The 17,313-nt window shown below is 36.7% G+C and overlaps 1 protein-coding gene across 1 annotated transcript; it reads left to right on the forward strand.

Annotated features, from left to right (window-relative positions):
• Positions 1-12,821: 12,821 nt before the first annotated feature.
• On the forward strand, positions 12,822-15,606 carry LOC140136987 (C-type lectin lectoxin-Thr1-like). The gene is made up of 3 exons (XM_072158652.1): positions 12,822-12,945; positions 13,305-13,387; positions 14,708-15,606. The coding sequence occupies exons 1-3, from the start codon at positions 12,879-12,881 to the stop codon at positions 14,867-14,869; spliced, it is 312 nt and encodes a 103-aa protein (XP_072014753.1). The 5' UTR covers positions 12,822-12,878; the 3' UTR covers positions 14,870-15,606.
• The last annotated feature ends 1,707 nt before the right edge of the window (positions 15,607-17,313 follow it).

Genomic DNA, 17,313 nt, shown 5'->3' on the forward strand with positions numbered 1-17,313 from the left:
AATCTGACAAAAAATGTGAATTTAGGGGGGCTAAGCTTGCCAGTTTACAAAACATTACATTTTTCTTGCATATTTAATGAGCCCGTGACAGAGCGCACAAGTACAGAATTTTTTTATTGTGTATTTTTTGACAAATTGGGCATGCAGTTAGTGTGTATGCAAAGTTTCAGACCTCTCTTTCTTTTTTATAAAGAAGGCACAAACGCCCAAAGATGAAATTTATTTAAAGGGCAACTTTTGGGTCCAAATTTAGACCCCCCCTACTCCAACTTTAAATGGCTGCCACAGAAAATCCGTAAGAGCTACAGACCTCAAATTTGCAGGTTTTTAATATGTTTACAGGTACAACATATGACTAAAATATAAAGCAAATCTGAGGGGGTCAGGTGGGGCGCCTCCTTGATTTGATATGGAGTGACCCAGTTTTCATATTCTAGTGTGCGTATTATCTTATTCGCCAATGTTACTACAACCGTACGTATTTTAAACGTTGTGAATATATATTTAACCCTATAGAATATAAAAAAATAGTATTTTTATAACTTACATTCTTAAACACTTGAGAATGTTCTTTCAATCTTATTGGTTCTTACCCGTGTGATATGACACGATATAACACACTTTAACGCGTACGTGTCGACGCGATACTCGTACGTGCTATTTGAACCAATCGGAGGTGCATAGCAACAACGGGACTGATCGATTCTAAGCCCTGGGTAATTTCTTGTAAAATGGAGGATTTAATCTGATTAAAATTTTGTGTACTTATGACTAATATATTTATTGAATTGAAGTGTTTAAGAATGAATAGCGTAAAACAACTCGGCTTCGCCTCGTTGTTTTACTTAAAATAATGATGTCGCCCGTATTATATGAGACGAGAGATGCACTCAAGCGGCTAAAAACAATACCTTTATTCCCTAATTATATTTTAAGGTCATTACATTAACCCTAGAACTACGAAGGTTGGGGGTTATACCACCCCAAGATTTGTTATACGTCGTGAAAAACGCACGCGTTTACGCACAAACGACCTAAGCTATTCGTAGATCTATCCTTTGCGCTCATTTTAGTGATAACATTTTTACATCCATCAATACCTTACCCGGGGTAGGACCGGCCATCAAAGATGATCTTAGAGGGGGGGGGGGTCTTGAGGCCCCAATGGTTTTCATTTCGCTCTTGCGAAATTATTCCAAGAGCTACTCACTTTTTACTAGTTATTTAGGTGAAAATATTCATTTCCTTTCATATTTAGGAGAAAATTCCGTGAGAATCGCATTTTTGTAGAATTTTTAGCTGAAAATCAATTTTGCCTATACTTTTGTGTACATATCCAGAATTCCCAAAATGTGCACGGGCGCCCTCACAATATGACGTCATAGCAGAATTATATGGGGAATATTTGTATTTATTTTTTTTATCACTGGATAGAATGTGTGGCATCGGGGTCGATGCTTTGCGTTACACGCACTGCGTGTTAAAAAACGCAACGCATAAAGTGCGTGATACGCTCGGCAAGTACAAACCGCGCAGCAGTTGGCGAGCCAAAGAAGCATTTACACACGCATTGCACTGAAATAATTATTCTTATACCTCCAGTATACAATGTACTTCTGAGTTGACGGACTATACGTTAGTACCAAATTTAACGGTACATGACGTCTATAATAGAGGTAGTCTTTGTGACGTCAACACCGCCGTCTTGTGGGTACGGAGTGCCTTGTTGCTAATATCACCGCGTTGACGCTTGACTGAAGAGGTTCGTCACGCGCTGCGACTTCCGCGGCAGTTCCCTAGATGGCGGATCCCGCGGAAAAGGCTGACGGCCTCTATTGGAAACTAAGGGGTGGCAATAACCCCCAGTAGTTCTAGGGTTAAGGTCACTCAATGTTTTAACATTAAGAATATTTTTTTTATTTTTTTAGGGACAGCCCGTCACATTTAAGGTTACGAATTGTTTTCATGCTCTGCGGGCCTTAAATACTAAGCTTGCTTGTTTATTGTATTTATATTCAGACAATGAAGCGCCTGTGTTTACGCAATGTCCTGCAGACCGACTAATGGTGACAAACCCTGGACAAACATCTGTCATCGTCACTTATCAGACTCCCACTGCTACGGATAACGTTGATGTGATAATAAGTGTCGACTGCTCTAAGCCAACTACATTTGATTTTCCTATGGGACGTACACAGGTCAGGTGTGTCGCACAAGACAGCAGTGGGAATAACGGTTCATGCAACTTTGAAGTCAACATTAGGAGCAAGTATTCTTTTTAAAAAATCTGTATAAGCTTATGTTTAATCCACGACCTTCTTTTGTAACACATATTTTGAAGTTCTTCGAAGTAGGGGTATTAGCAGCCCGTAGCCTCCCCGGACCATTGATACCAATAATTAAAATTCTATTACCCTTACGTCCCATTATTTAAAATCGCGCACTGTGACCTGTTAAAACATATCACGTGGGAGCTCTTTATTCTGCGTTACTGGGTCAAGTTCCGTAGCACATTCTACACATAGTACAGACTTGACATTTAATATGGAATATTTTTCGCACAATTCCAAGACTGGTCTGGACGGAGTCTGCATAGGCCGCACGGGCTAAATATTAATTAGGGTGTGTCGGGAGATGGTGTAAAATAATTGTTTGATAGAAAATGTGCTTTCCATATGTTTACATTATGGTGCTCATAATGTAGTGAATTAGCCTAAAATGGCGGATTCAGATATGCTGAATTTGAGCTTTGTGGGAGACACAATTTTGGACTTTATGCAACATGGTTCTGTTATTATCAAATTTATAGGGGTTTGAGGTGATATTTCTTAAACATCGTCAGCAACTGGCATTCATGACAGCAAAAATACACTTACAATGTACCAAGGTTTTTGAACAGGGAGGAGCTTAAATATGGCTTTAAAAGCTGTACGTACTCAGAAAGTTTGAATGGCCCCCTGGGGTCAAATGTTATTAACTTAAGGTACAAAACAACTGTGTGGATTCCTGGTTGTCTAATGAACTCACACTCTTTCTTTGTGTACAGTAAGTTTATAACATTTGGCCCAAGCGGATCATTCAAATTTTCTGAGTGCGTACCACTTTTAAGGGCCATATTTTTCAAAGCTCCTCCCACTTTCAAAACTGGTAGATCACAGGTGCATTTCAGTTCTGATAAACACTTATTGGTATTTCAGTTCAGTAAGATCGCCTCAAACCTCAATAAATTTGATAATATCATAATAATGTTGCTAAAATTCAGAAATTTTACCCCCGCAAAAATCAAATTCAGTCTCCTTAAATCCGCCATTTTAGGCCAATTCACTACATTATGAGCGCCATAATGTAAACTAATTGAAAGCACATTTTCTGGCAAACAATTATTTTAAACCATCTCCAGACACACCCCAATTAATATTTAGACCAGGTAGTTCATGCAGACCCCTTCCACACCAGTCTTGGAATTTTGCGAAAAAAATATTCCATATTAAATGTCAAGTCTGTATTAATATTCACTTACTTCAAATATCCGGGCAAAGAAGTGATATTCTCTTTAAATCGCACTACTTTGTGGTAAGAAATAAATGGTGTAGTATTTTTAGCATCTCCCATTAGTTTTTACTGCCGAGACGGTCGGTCGGATGAGGACAAGCAAACAATTTTTTGGCCTTATCGGGGGTCCAGGGGACATCTTAAATCCTGGATTTTAAGGTTTTTACAGGCCCAGATTGGGCACCCTGCGTTACTTCGACTGACTCCAAGCGCCACGCGCCGCCAGTTGAGAAGGCCTGATTTATCATTTCTTTAATTGTTCAATTGAAGATAAACATATACATTATTTTAAAAAATACGACGGAATAAAGGGCACAGATGTCGTTTATTCTATATCATTTGGGTTCGAATTTAGTAGCAAGGTCAAATAGTTTAATCACAACATTCCATATCAATAAGTTGGTGTTAAGTTTTGCGTTTCGAAATGAAATGACTGTACATATCACCTGAATTTATTTACCATTATAGAAGAATATTGTTCGACTGGATGGGATATTGTCGATAATCCGGATATTCGTGATGACATTCGAGTATTCTTATCACCCTACAAATACATAACATATGACGGACTCATCAGTATGTGGAGTGTTTACCCCAAAAGGGCTACCATTCTGAAAGGTATATTTATTAACACCTTCCCCAAGGTGTATTTCGTTTATTGTATTTTATGCTATATTCTTTTTATACCAGTGAGCTGTTTAATAATAGTTGTCAAGTGCTTTTACTATGAACATCATTATTATAAATTGAGTTTACTGTCTTGTTTCTCAAAGGCATAATATGGAGGCGCATTTCCACGTATTCCGATGATAGACATAAGTATGAAATCGTCGGTATCAATACTATAAACATCACGGCAGATCAGATTAACAAACCAATGGTTTATTCGGTCCCCGAAGATTTACGTTTTGAAGTAAAAGCTGAAGATAAAATTGGATGGGCCACTGAGGATGGTAATTTGGCATGGGGTTATTTTCCAGGTGAAGCCATTGTTCTATGGCAATACGTTTCTTCTTTAGCGGATGACAACATATTCCAATTTAATCAATATGGTAGAGATTATAGCTATGCTATCAACGCTACGGTGGAACCTTTTACAGGTAAGATTAGGTGGACTACTTTCCCAACCTTCCCGATCGCAGTCGACACAGGGGCGTACTACAGTCACAAATGAGACAAAATAAAATGACCCAACGAGCGCAAAGCGTCAATTAGTAATCTCTATAACTTATAAGAATCTAAAACAAAAATATTTTAAAAGAAATACTGAACCCGTATATTATCGATTGTTTTTATTTTTCAGCGGTGGTGCGCTCAATTGGTTGGGAAATCAATAGCAGTAGATATTACAGTCCTCATCGTGGCACCAATGTATTTGTTTCAACAGGGAAACGCGTCTCTTGTAACGGAGTGATCACTCATTGGGTTTATTACCCAAAGACGGCTACGAATTACATTATCAAAGGTATGTATTGCAATTGGATAAAGTAAAGCCATTGTACAATATAAGTACATTGTTTTTACCTATTGTTGCAACGAATAACAATTATGAACTACCAGTCGTTTCCCCATTCCATACATTAATGTTAGTGCAAACAAAACACAACAAAAACCAACACATCACTTTCTCCATGAACATTGGCATAAAACATGCGACTCATAACACCACATGATGCAGTCATGGTCCATGGCAAAGGCGATTCGACCTTTGTGGCATTAAACCCAGTTAACAGGAAATTAATCCAGTAAATCGATTCAGTAAAGCAAATAAGCTCATGCATTCGATCACTAACGGCAACAAGCTTCGGTCGATTACCCCAGCTGCAGCGTGTGTAAACTCTAATTTGCATAGAGGCTGTACGTGAAATTATGGATTGGCTCCAAACAAAGGATTTGAACCGGTGCACGTAATCATGGCGCAGTGCAGTCCATTCAATCAAATGTTGTCATCAACCTATTTGATCGCAGTGCATTGTTATGTGTGTGAGACGAACTGTCGCGGTTGATTGCAATCAAACAAACGATGTCTTATGTATTACTTTGTTCCGTGATGAAAATCGTGATGTTTTATTCAATCACTCTTGAAAAAATGTATTTCTTTTGTAGGCCTATTACTTTGTTTTGTGATGAAAATCGTGATGTTTTATTTCATCACGCTTTAAAACAAACGATTTCTCATGTATTACTTTGTTTCGTGATGACAATTTTGATGTTTTATTTCATCACTCACGAAAAATTGAATTCTTATGTATTACTTTGTTTCGGGATGAAAATCGTGATGTTTTATTTCATCATCACGCTCTAAAACAAACGATTTCTTATGCATTATATTTGTTTTGTGATGAAAATCGTGATGTTTTATTTCATCACGCTCTAAACAATAATTATAGTTACATGCATTTCAAGAAAAAAACCTTATTAAAACGGTAGGCCCTATGTTGTTTAGAAAAAATGTAGAAAGTGATGATGATGATGATGACGATGATGATGATGATGATGATGATGATGATGATGATGATGATGATGATGATGATGATGATGATGATGATGATGATGATGTCTCCAAAAGTGTCCCGGTTTGTTTTTCTTGCCCTAAATCGTGCGTATCTATTAATAAGGCACTTCAATAATCAATAATCAGTCCCGTGACGGCCTCCACTAACTAGCTACTAACTTGGGTTTATGGGCGCTGATATTTCATGTTCACTGTCACTTATTTATCAGAAAAGTGCGACCATTTGTCAATCACCTACAGTACCCAATTTCGGCATACTATATAAGAAACTCATCATGATGATTGCCAGAGAATAGTTAAAATGTAGCTTGTACCTTTTTTTTTGTGGCATCCTTCAGAAGTGAGCGGTCCGATACCAATATTTTCGGTCAAATCTCCATTCAATTAACACGGGGAGTTGGCTAGCTATGCCTTGCCCTCACTCATATTTTACAAAAGTGCGACTATTTCTGAACATCTATCTAACCTAGCTGTAATTTTAGGTCATGTTAGAGAAATATATTTGCTAGAAGTTTGGAGAATAGCTAACATATTGGCTGGTTATTTTTCACACAGTGATGTTAACTAGGCAAGTGCCCATTCTTCCAACGTAGATCATTTGTAGGGGTCACGCGTCAATGGTGAGAGCACTGTGTATTGTGTATAGGAAAACGGACAGTAACTGCAGTGTGACCTTTCAAAGTACCCACGTTTTCTTTTTTAAGACATTTCTTGTCTATTTTTATAGGTTCTTTTTTCTTTCTAGCTTCCATTCTCATAATGGTGTGTGTGTGTGGGGGGGTATGTTTGAAAAGTTGTGGGCCAAGTTTTTTTTTTTCAAAATGTATTGTACATAAAGTGCTTTAGGGCTATGTCAAAATATGTTTCAAAATGATTATATGTGACACATATCTGTATCATCTGGTCCAGTGGGGCGCAAAGGAGCCACATTTGAAATTATGATGAAGGCAAAAAAAAAGCAATAATACAACAATAAAAAACATGAAAAATTACATATCACAAAAGATCGTGTCCTATTATGATATTTTTAAATGTTGAGAGCTGCTTATTTACAGCCAATTTTAGTCCAGCTTCATGAATGTAATTATCTAGGCTTACTTACTTGTAAAAGGGACTGTCAGTGAAATGTGTGAACATAAACATTGACATAATTTACTTATTTTTCTATTGGTTTTTGTAGTCATTATATGGAGGCATGCTTACGGTGAAGATTCTTTCAAAATTGTAGGCATCAATACTATTAGCATCTCAGAAAATGATTTTAACCAGCGTAAATCATACACCGTGCCTGATAGTGAACGTATTGTAGCGCAAGCTGGAGATATGATTGGATGGGCCTTTCAGAATGGTGTTGTGGCAAGGGAATATCAAGATAATGCCCCTGTCCGATGGAATTATTTAGATGATGACTCTGTTTTAGAAGTTGACGCTATACACCAGTTGAATAGGAGAGAAAGATATAGGTATTCTATTCTCGCTACATTGAAGCCACTTGAAGGTAAGGGCAACGATCGTAACTATATACAAAATTGATGGAAAGTACGAATTGAAATGAAAACTAGACTTAGCTGTGGTCTAACCCACGAACACAGCCGTGTTGTGACCCATTTAATGACCTTTGATCCCAAAATATATGATAACCCCATAGACATTGGCTAATGTCAATGTATGTGTGCACGTTGCATCACTTTGCCATGTTATTTGTGGCAGAATGGGCATTTTGAAGGTTTTTTGTTTCAGACCGGAAGTGACCCCTTAACGACCTTTAACCCCAAATTAAAAAATACCACGTATACACTAAGTAACATCAATTCATGTGTGAATGTACCGTCTCTGTAAAAAAATACCTTATATACATTGGGTAAACACAATTCATGTGTGAACATACCATCACTCTCCTATGTTTTTCTTAGCTAATACATTTTTTTTAATATTTCGATTTATACCGGAAGTGACCCCTTAATGACCTTTGACCCCAAATATATGTACACCACATAGACACTGGGTAATAACAATGCATGTGTGCAAGTGGCATCACCGTCCTACGTAATTTGTGGGAGAAGATGCATTTTAAAGGTATTTAGTTTTATACCGGAGGTGACCCCTTAATGACCCTTTGACCCCAAATAAAAAATACCACATATACATTGGGTAACTGCAACTCATATGTGAACATACCGTTACTGTCCTATGTTTTCCTTAGCTAATAAAATTGTTTGAAGGTATTCCGTTTTATGCCGGAAGTGACCCCTCAATGACATTTGACCCCAAATATGTGTACACCATATAAACACTGGGTAATTACAAAGCATGTGTGCTAGTGGCGTCACTGTCCTACGTAATTTGTTGGAGAAGATGCATTTTGAGTTGAAATCACGTTTTTGACCCCTATGACCCCTGCGTGACCTTTGACCCCACAAGTTTCATGTGACATGTAAGGGCACGGTCAATGATCATTGTGACCAAGTTAGGTCAACATCGATGTAAGCATGTGAGTGCTAGAGTAAATGTAATGGTTGACAGAAAGAAGAAAGAAAGAAGAAAGAAGAACCTGTAAGAAAAAAAAACACTGAATACAATCTGGCTGTGTAAAGAAAACCTAATTTTGACATTCATGTCATTACAGAAGAATCCTGTTCGATTGGGTGGAGTGTTACTGAATATTTCCATAGTGATATCCATGTATTACCGGAGAGTTATATCTCTTGTAATGGGGTCATCATCAAATGGAATTTCTACCCCAGGGCAGTTGCCAGTCTTAAAGGTAAATTTACTTATACTTAATACTATATGGTGTACTAAAGTGCACTAATACACTAATACTTAATTTCAAACAGGTTATGGATTTTGATTATTTATTGCCAAACTTTGTTTTATATAGCCATAATATGGAGGCATGTGTCCGAGGATTCTTTTCAAGTCGTCGGTGTCAATACTATCGACATCCCAGAAAATCAGACTCACGAGCCATTTAGCTATGATGTTCCTGCAGGTTCGCGTTTTGAAGTTCAAGCTGGAGATATGATTGGATGGGCCTCAGACTATGGCATTTTGGGATGTAACTTCGATGGCACAAGTGGTGCCCTTGTTTGGTGGAGTTCCTTTGTGCAAAATTATTCTTTAAATGTTAACGCCACATACCAAATGAGTCAAGATGTTGGAAGGCGCAGATGTGCTATTCACACTACTGTGAAACCATATGAAGGTAACGTAAATACATATTACAGTTGTTACCAGCTATGTCATTGCATTCGGAAATCCTAAGACTGACCCTCAGGGAAAAGAGAAGCTCTGAAAATCCATTGGAACCAAATTTGACAGCATCTACCCATCAAACAAGTCTGCTAGATGGCGGTTTGTTTAATCATGTTAATTATAAATTCTTTTTCGTATTGTACCAGTATTGAACATTATACATTGCTTCTTCATGTTTTTAGGAACGTCATTGGATTCTACCACGTATCCAATGATTCAAAAGTATGTGTCCGATGGCTGTAGTCCATAGTATCACACAAACTCGCTCGCTCAGTGAACTCCCGGGAAAGAACTTTCTCTCAAATGAACCACGTTACTCAATTGCTCTTTCTTTTGATACCGGCATGCAAGGAACCGGGCAAAAAATGTATCGAAACAGACTTTCCGTTGTATGTTGTAGGTCCTAAAAATATATTGTAAGCACAGACCAACCTTAAAGTATGTCTACCTCCACCGTTATCATAAACGGTGACTCCAAGATGTTACAGAAAAACAATAATGTTTGATGTCAAACAAGCCCCGTGGAATGTGGGTACATTACATAAAATATCGGCAGTAAAATTTATGCTTCTAAAGATTGATTCAAAAACCATGAAGTGTGTGTGTGCGTTACAATGTTGAAAACATCATCAAAATTCGTTCAAGCGTCCCTGAGATAATTAGGATTGTACAACTCTCCAGTCAGCGTACAAAAACAAACACAGTACTGAGACCGCTTTATTGCAGGTAAAAAATTACATTGATCGGGCACTTGACAATAACCATGCAGCCTTCTTGATCATGATTGACTTATCTGCTGCCTTTGATACCATTGATCATAATATTCTTTTTGCTCGTTTTGAATATGACTTTGGTATCAAAGGCACAGCTCTAAATTGGTTCAAATCACACATGACCGGTCGCACATTTCATGTCAGTGTTCAATATCTGATGTTTATGTTCTGAATTATGGCGTTCCTTAAGGATCGGTCTTTGGTCCAAAACATTTACTATGTATGCTCAACCTGTCTCCTCAATAATCCGAAATCATGGTATTAGATATCATCTCTACGCAGATGATATTCAATTGTATTTCATATTCAATCCCAATATTCCAGGCGAAGCAGCTATAGTGCTCTGTTCAAGCTGTCATCCTGTGTGGAAGAAATACGTTGCTGGATGACACAAAACAAACTCAAACTCAATGATTCCAAAACTAATTTTTCATAGCTGCATCCCCAAATAACATGCATCGCCTTCTCAACACTACAATTCGCATTGGTAGTACTGTAATAACACCTTCAGCTGGACTTAACCTTTGATTCAGCAATATACATGTCATCTCACATAACCTCCTTGTGTAAATCTTTGAATTTCATCCTCTGGAATATATCTAGAATTCGTCGTTATAACGATCAAGATACTTGTAGCAATACAATGCAAGCAATTGTTTTTACCAAATTAGACTACGCTAATGCTAGACTATCTGGTTGCAGGTCTACCGATATTGCTCGTCTCCAGCCTTTACAGAACAGAGCTGCTCGCATTGTATTCCTAGTCCCTCGCCGCCACTCGTCATCCGAGCTTCTTGACTCCCTCCACTGGCTACCCATCGAAAAACGCATCATGTCCAAAATCCTCCTATACATCTACAAGTCACTGAATGATCTGTCACCAATCTACCTGTCTGATTGTTTGACGATCTATATCCCAACCAGAGAGGGTTTACGCTCGGCGTTAGACGAAACTCGTCTATAGTTGTCCCCAGGAGCAGCAGATTAATTGGTGTTAGGTCCCCCACTGTAGATAGTTTTAAGAGTAACCTAAAAACTCACTTGTACTGATTGTTGCTGTTTTAGGCCTTCCTTTCAAGTATTATATGTTTCTGTTTATATTTTGTTTATTTGTAAAGTGTTTTGATCAGGTTGGAAAAGCGCGATATTAAGGGCAGTTATTATTATTAACTAAACATATTGGGGCAGTACACATAATCAATAATGTACTGCATTGTAGCTAGAATGAAAGAAATGACATGAAGTCAACCCCAGTATTGCTGGGTTGGACAAATCCATAATTTTGGGTTACTTTGTATTTTCCTGAACAACCGGTCCAACGGGCGGTGCGCCCTTAAAGATTGCCACCATAACCAAATACCATACAAAATTATTACTCAATGTGTGATGTTTATCTTACGTTTGGCCCTTTTAGAACCCGATTATCCATAATTAGACCAATTTCAGCATTCAATATTTCAACAGTTTGCACGCTTCGCGGGCACACGTCCCGATAAATTTATTAGAGAGATTGCGATTTCCAAACGTAGGTATCGACCGTACGTTGATCTATTCAAAACCACTCTCCTGTATCGCAGCGAGGTCACGTATTTAGCCAGTTTTGAAGAGTTTCCAAGTGCGAAATCAACGTAGATACATCGTTGAAAATGCACAAAATTTGTCAATTTCACATCATGTTAAAGACAGTCAAGGATAATGAACATACGAAGGAAACTCTAATTATTATTATGATTCTTTTTGTTTGTAACAAATCATTATAATAAAGCTACACCGATGTGTTAAAAAATTGACTAAATTTATATGCGATGTCCATACACAGAGATTGCCCATTGAAATGTGTGTGAGACTTTGCGTATAAAAATGACATTGCGATTTCACATTTTTGACACCAACATAGCACGTGGACCGTAAGTTTTAACGTACGTTTTTACGTACGTTAATACAGTGTTAAATATTGCTAGTCTCGGTTCCAAACTGGATTGTGCTCATTTGTCACGAAGGAGAACATGGCGCCTGGAACAAAGACTATTAGCTACTATAATATCTGATCTAGGTCAATAGAGGGCATAGTGATTGAAAAGATAATGGTGAGCTCAGGCTACCGAGTCTCTGCCTAATTCAAGCAGCACGCTTTTGATTTTGACTAAAAACCAAAGTTAACATGCTGCTTAATTAAGTTTAACTTAATTGTATTTTCGTGCTCCCCAAATATTATAGTTGCCCACGATATCAATACTTTACTTTAAAAATGAGACTTTTTCGTCCTGAAAATTGGGCACGTTGCATGAACTTCAGCATGATGTAAAATCAGCATATTTCAACGTAGCACCGGCGTTTTATTCCACGCTGGAATCCAAAATGTCAAATCGCAATGTCATTTTTATACGCAAAGTATCACACACATTTTTAACACATCGATGTACCTTTATTATAATAAATTTGTTACAAACAAAAAGGATCATAATAATAATTAGACCTTCCTTCGTATGTTCGTTATCCTTGACTGTCTTTAGCATATTGTGAAATGGACAAATTTTGTGCATTTTCAAAGATGTATCTACGTTGATTTCGCACGTGGAAAAATTTTAAACTGTTTTTTTTTTTATATCTAATATGGGCCTAATCATTAAATTACATTTTAATGGAACATGTATGGGTTTTGTTGTTGTTGTTGTTGTTTTTTGATCAAATGAAAAGCTACTTGTGACGACGGTTGGAATCTTTTTGGCTATAATTGTTACAAACCCAGCGACACATGGAAATCATTCAGTAATGCAGAAACTATGTGTCAAAAGGATGGAGGTCATTTGGCAAGTATCCACAGCTTAGGAGAACAGAAGTTTATCATGGGTAAGATATGCCAACGGCGATAATGATGATAACTAATGTGATAATTATGATGATGATGAAGATGATGACAATAATAATGTTGTTGATGGTAATGATGATGATGGTGGTGGCGTTGTTGGTGGTGATGATTCTGATGACGATGATGTATTGATGCTGCTGCTGATGATGATAGTAATACTGATGGTGGTAATGATGATGGTGATGATGATGATGATGATGATGATGATGATGATGATGATGATGATGATGATGATGATGATGATGATGATGATGATGATGATAAATGATGATGTTGATAATGATAATGACAACGATAATGATGTCGTTGATCTTGTTGGACTATTAATGCATTATTACAGATCTCATGGAGAATGCATATCCGTTCTGGATAGGATTAACAGATCCTAAAGAAGGCACGTTTGAATGGATGGACTCAAGTCAGGTATGGATATATAGGTAGACATTTTAATAATTCCGCTTACATCATTTGATTTAATTGATTCAAGAATAACATTCCACAGTGCATTATTAGAAACACCAAGAATTTGGAAAACAACATTTATTAACAATACATTTTTCTTTTGCCTGTCTATATGTCTAACGCTTTTGTGTTTTTTCGTGATGCTGATGGATTGCAAAATAGTGTACATCCGGATTATTTCGCCACGCAGGCCTACCCGTTAAACATTAATATTAAAGTGTTTGTTTGTTGCGTTCTGCGTTTAATGCGTGTGTGTCAACAACTCGCGCTAAGTGCTACGTAGGCAAACATTTGTAACCACCGAGTACAATCAAGTTGTTAACGATAAATGTCGGAGAAACATTGATTTCGTCTCCACCATGCATAACAAACCAAGGTGGTTGATTTACCATAGCGTTACGTACGGGGTAATTCTTCTGTCTTCTGTTTGGGTCCACCTCTTTGATCTGTCTCTACCTTTCTCTTCTCGATAAGGCCCTCAAAAATAAGTTGTTTGGTTGTACTACAAATGGTCCAAAAAGGTTAGGTCGGTCGGTCGGTCGGATTTTTTTGCATGGACTTGTGGAAGCAAATGAGGCAAACCAGTTTGAAGACAACGTTTATTAAGGTTGTTTTAAATGGTGGTTAGGTTTATTTTCAAAACACTTATGTAGTTGTACAGCAATATTAGTGCATGTATGAATTAAGGCCGTTGGTGTCCGTTTAATGGTGTAAACGGCTGAAACGGTAAAAAAGCGGCCGTTTAAACGTAAAAATAAACAAAAACAAAAACCTATAACTTTTTCTTCTTTTTTTTTCAATTTTTGTAAAAAAATGAGTAGGCCTCAAAAATCGGGTCGGTCGGTGGAATACAACCAATCAACTTTTTTTGGCCTTTTCTTTCTATGAGTAATGGAACCAAAACTGTCTTGAGTACGAGGTGCGTTTCTTAAATTTTCATTATTGCTGGTACAACTATGTTGTTACGTTTTTAAAATGCAGGATGATGATTATTACAATTTGACAGGAAATAAGAAATAAGAAATTGGTATACCGGAAATTAGTATTTATTACTCCTGACTTTACGATACGTGGATGCATTAAAATACATCCTCGCTGGAAAAGTATTGGAAATACTCACATCACTTTTGCACTAAAATACATGTAGGCCTATGATTAGGGTAAATTATTTTACTTTTGGTATGCACCATCTCCTCTGTTCGAATGTTTATGGCAAAATCTATTGAATCTATTTTCAGCTGAAGCAGCTAACTAACTTTCCCCTTTTATTCTTTTTAAAAGGTGAACTTTAACAAATGGGATCCATCTGAGCCCAATAACTTACCTAGGAGTGCGGATTGTGTCGAAATATGGCATACTGGTAATTGGTTTGACGAATGGTGTGGTAAGCGACGCAAATACATATGCAAACAAGAAGCCATGCGGAACCTAACCAGCAACTGACTCCTTTTAAGGTGTTTAAAACTTCTAGCATTATTCCAGGAATATGGCCAATAAATGTCTGGTTATTAAAAAAAAGGTTCATGAAAACGTGTTTAAAACGTTTTATTTGAAAAACAAACCACTACAGCAATATTTTGAAAATGATGTCAAAATGTTATTGTATAATATATCTGGTTAAAACTTAAGAGCATTATGTTAGTATGTTTCACATCATTTTTTTCTGAATGTTATCATAATGTCTTATACACCCGACATTTCAACGTTTTCTGTGAAACATCTTTTTTGCTGGGATTGTACATAGGAAATAGGATGCAGAATAATTGTGACTTTGTCTATATGTGGGCGCAACAGGAAGACTCCATTAGGATGGAAGCGACAAAATAACAAATAAAATATATCCCAGAGCAAATAGACTCTCATCAATATTAGAACAACACAAATCATCCATATCAGATCAAACTGCATTATAGACTGGGAGGGAGCAAAGCTTTATTTGGCACTAGCCACTTGACCGATGACATTGTGGCTTAAGGTTGTGATAAAAGTTCTTTAAGAATAATGAATGATTTACGAAAAAATTCTGACACAATAATAAGACTGAAAATCCAAATAAGAGAGTGATATTAATGAGTGATATTAATGCTATATGTGTACCATATCTCCTCTTACCTTAAAATAGCCTCTTTGGTTCCTGTTTTTTATTCAACGAATATTATTAGACAATAACAATTTTGAATTTTTTTGTTGCTTCTCATTTCCTTTCTTCTAATTTTATGCAATGGTTAATGTTTGCTTTTAGGCTAAAAAACAAGTGTTTGTTTTAGACTTAGTATCTATGGTAACCTGTGCCTCAAATCATTAATATTTATCGTCAACTCAGTAATGAGTAGATTAGATATGAAATTGATCAATCCTTGGAAAATTATAGGTTGATTTCCACAGGCTATATCGGTATTGACTCAAACAAAGCTGTAAAATCAGGAAAACAATTTTTTAGTCGTCACTATTTTGCTTCAAATTGTACTTATTTCTGGATTTTCAAACCAATTTTAATAGCTTTTCAGGCCTACAGGTTCATTTTCTACAGTCTTATACGAGTTAAGTTAAGTTCTTTGTATCTGATCCAGAATGTTCACTTACTTGTGTACGTTTCAACAACACCTGTTGTTTTTATCAACACTTGATGGGTAGTGACTGCTACTGACAACCGATGCTAGAAGCAGTTCCAGCGTTGATCTTGGAATAAGAAAGAGGAGGGTCACCACCATGAACAGAGATGAAGGACAGTACCAACTATCAACTATCTCACATATTTGATGAGTTTCTGAAACAGAGATCTAAAAAATCCCTTGAAATTGACCATTATTCTGTGCTCAAACAAAGCTAGCCACTAACCTCATTAGCGGGTAGAAAATTCTTTTTGAGACCCCACTACATTCACAAGGCATGTACTCAGCCGTGAAAAATGTTATTGTTTCAAATGGGATGTCATTGTAAATTGGAGTATTGTAGCTATCCAGTGATATGCAACACGATATGAATATGTCACAAATAATTTGAGATACAGATGCTTGAAAAAACTGTCCAAACTTTTGTTGAGGAGTTTAGTTCTAATGCGGTTGCCTAATGAAGTACTGTATCATTTCTACGGGTGTGTTTTTGAAGTACATAAGTACAGTTTTGTACGTGATCACAAACAGATTTCGGCAAAATAATCCATGCATGAGGTAAAAGTTTAACATAGATAATAATTATTGGTGTGTCTTAGTTTTATAACACAGCGCAATGTGCACTGCTCTTTGCCACTTTTCTCGAAGAAGCTGTCTATAACATAATATACGATTTCTTCAAGTAACGTAACTATTGAAATAATGTATAGTGAAGGCCGAATTTACAAGCCGTAAGATAAATTATATATTGATACAAAATAGCCATTATAAAATTGATGAGAAACCACTAGCTAAGTAGATTATTATAACAAAATATTTTGTTGACTCTTTTATTAAGTAATTCATAATTAATACAACGAATGACTAATACATGTAGTAGATATACAAGCAAATGGAAATTAATAAGAGTAAATACCAGTATATACAGTATAAATTGATACATATTTATGAATAAATAAATAAATATATAAATAAATAAGTTTCTTAATGGATTTGCTGAAACCCGAAAATAATTATAACATCTTGTGTCTATTTGAAATAAACAATAGCAGCTTCTTAAATGCACTATACATGTACGTGATTTTACTTTGATTTGTGTCGCTTATTTTGTCTCCGTATATGTCCCATAACAAAAATACCGGGTGAATGAATTTGGAGATAAGTCGAGACAGGGAACTTCTATTATTATCGGGAATTGGCTGTCACACATGATCGCACACAAGGTCGTAGGCAATTGGTCGGACCTCATCTGCCCAGAACATATTGACCCAGGTC

This window comes from Amphiura filiformis, chromosome 2, assembly GCF_039555335.1.
Source record: "Amphiura filiformis chromosome 2, Afil_fr2py, whole genome shotgun sequence".
NCBI lineage: Eukaryota > Metazoa > Echinodermata > Ophiuroidea > Amphilepidida > Amphiuridae > Amphiura > Amphiura filiformis.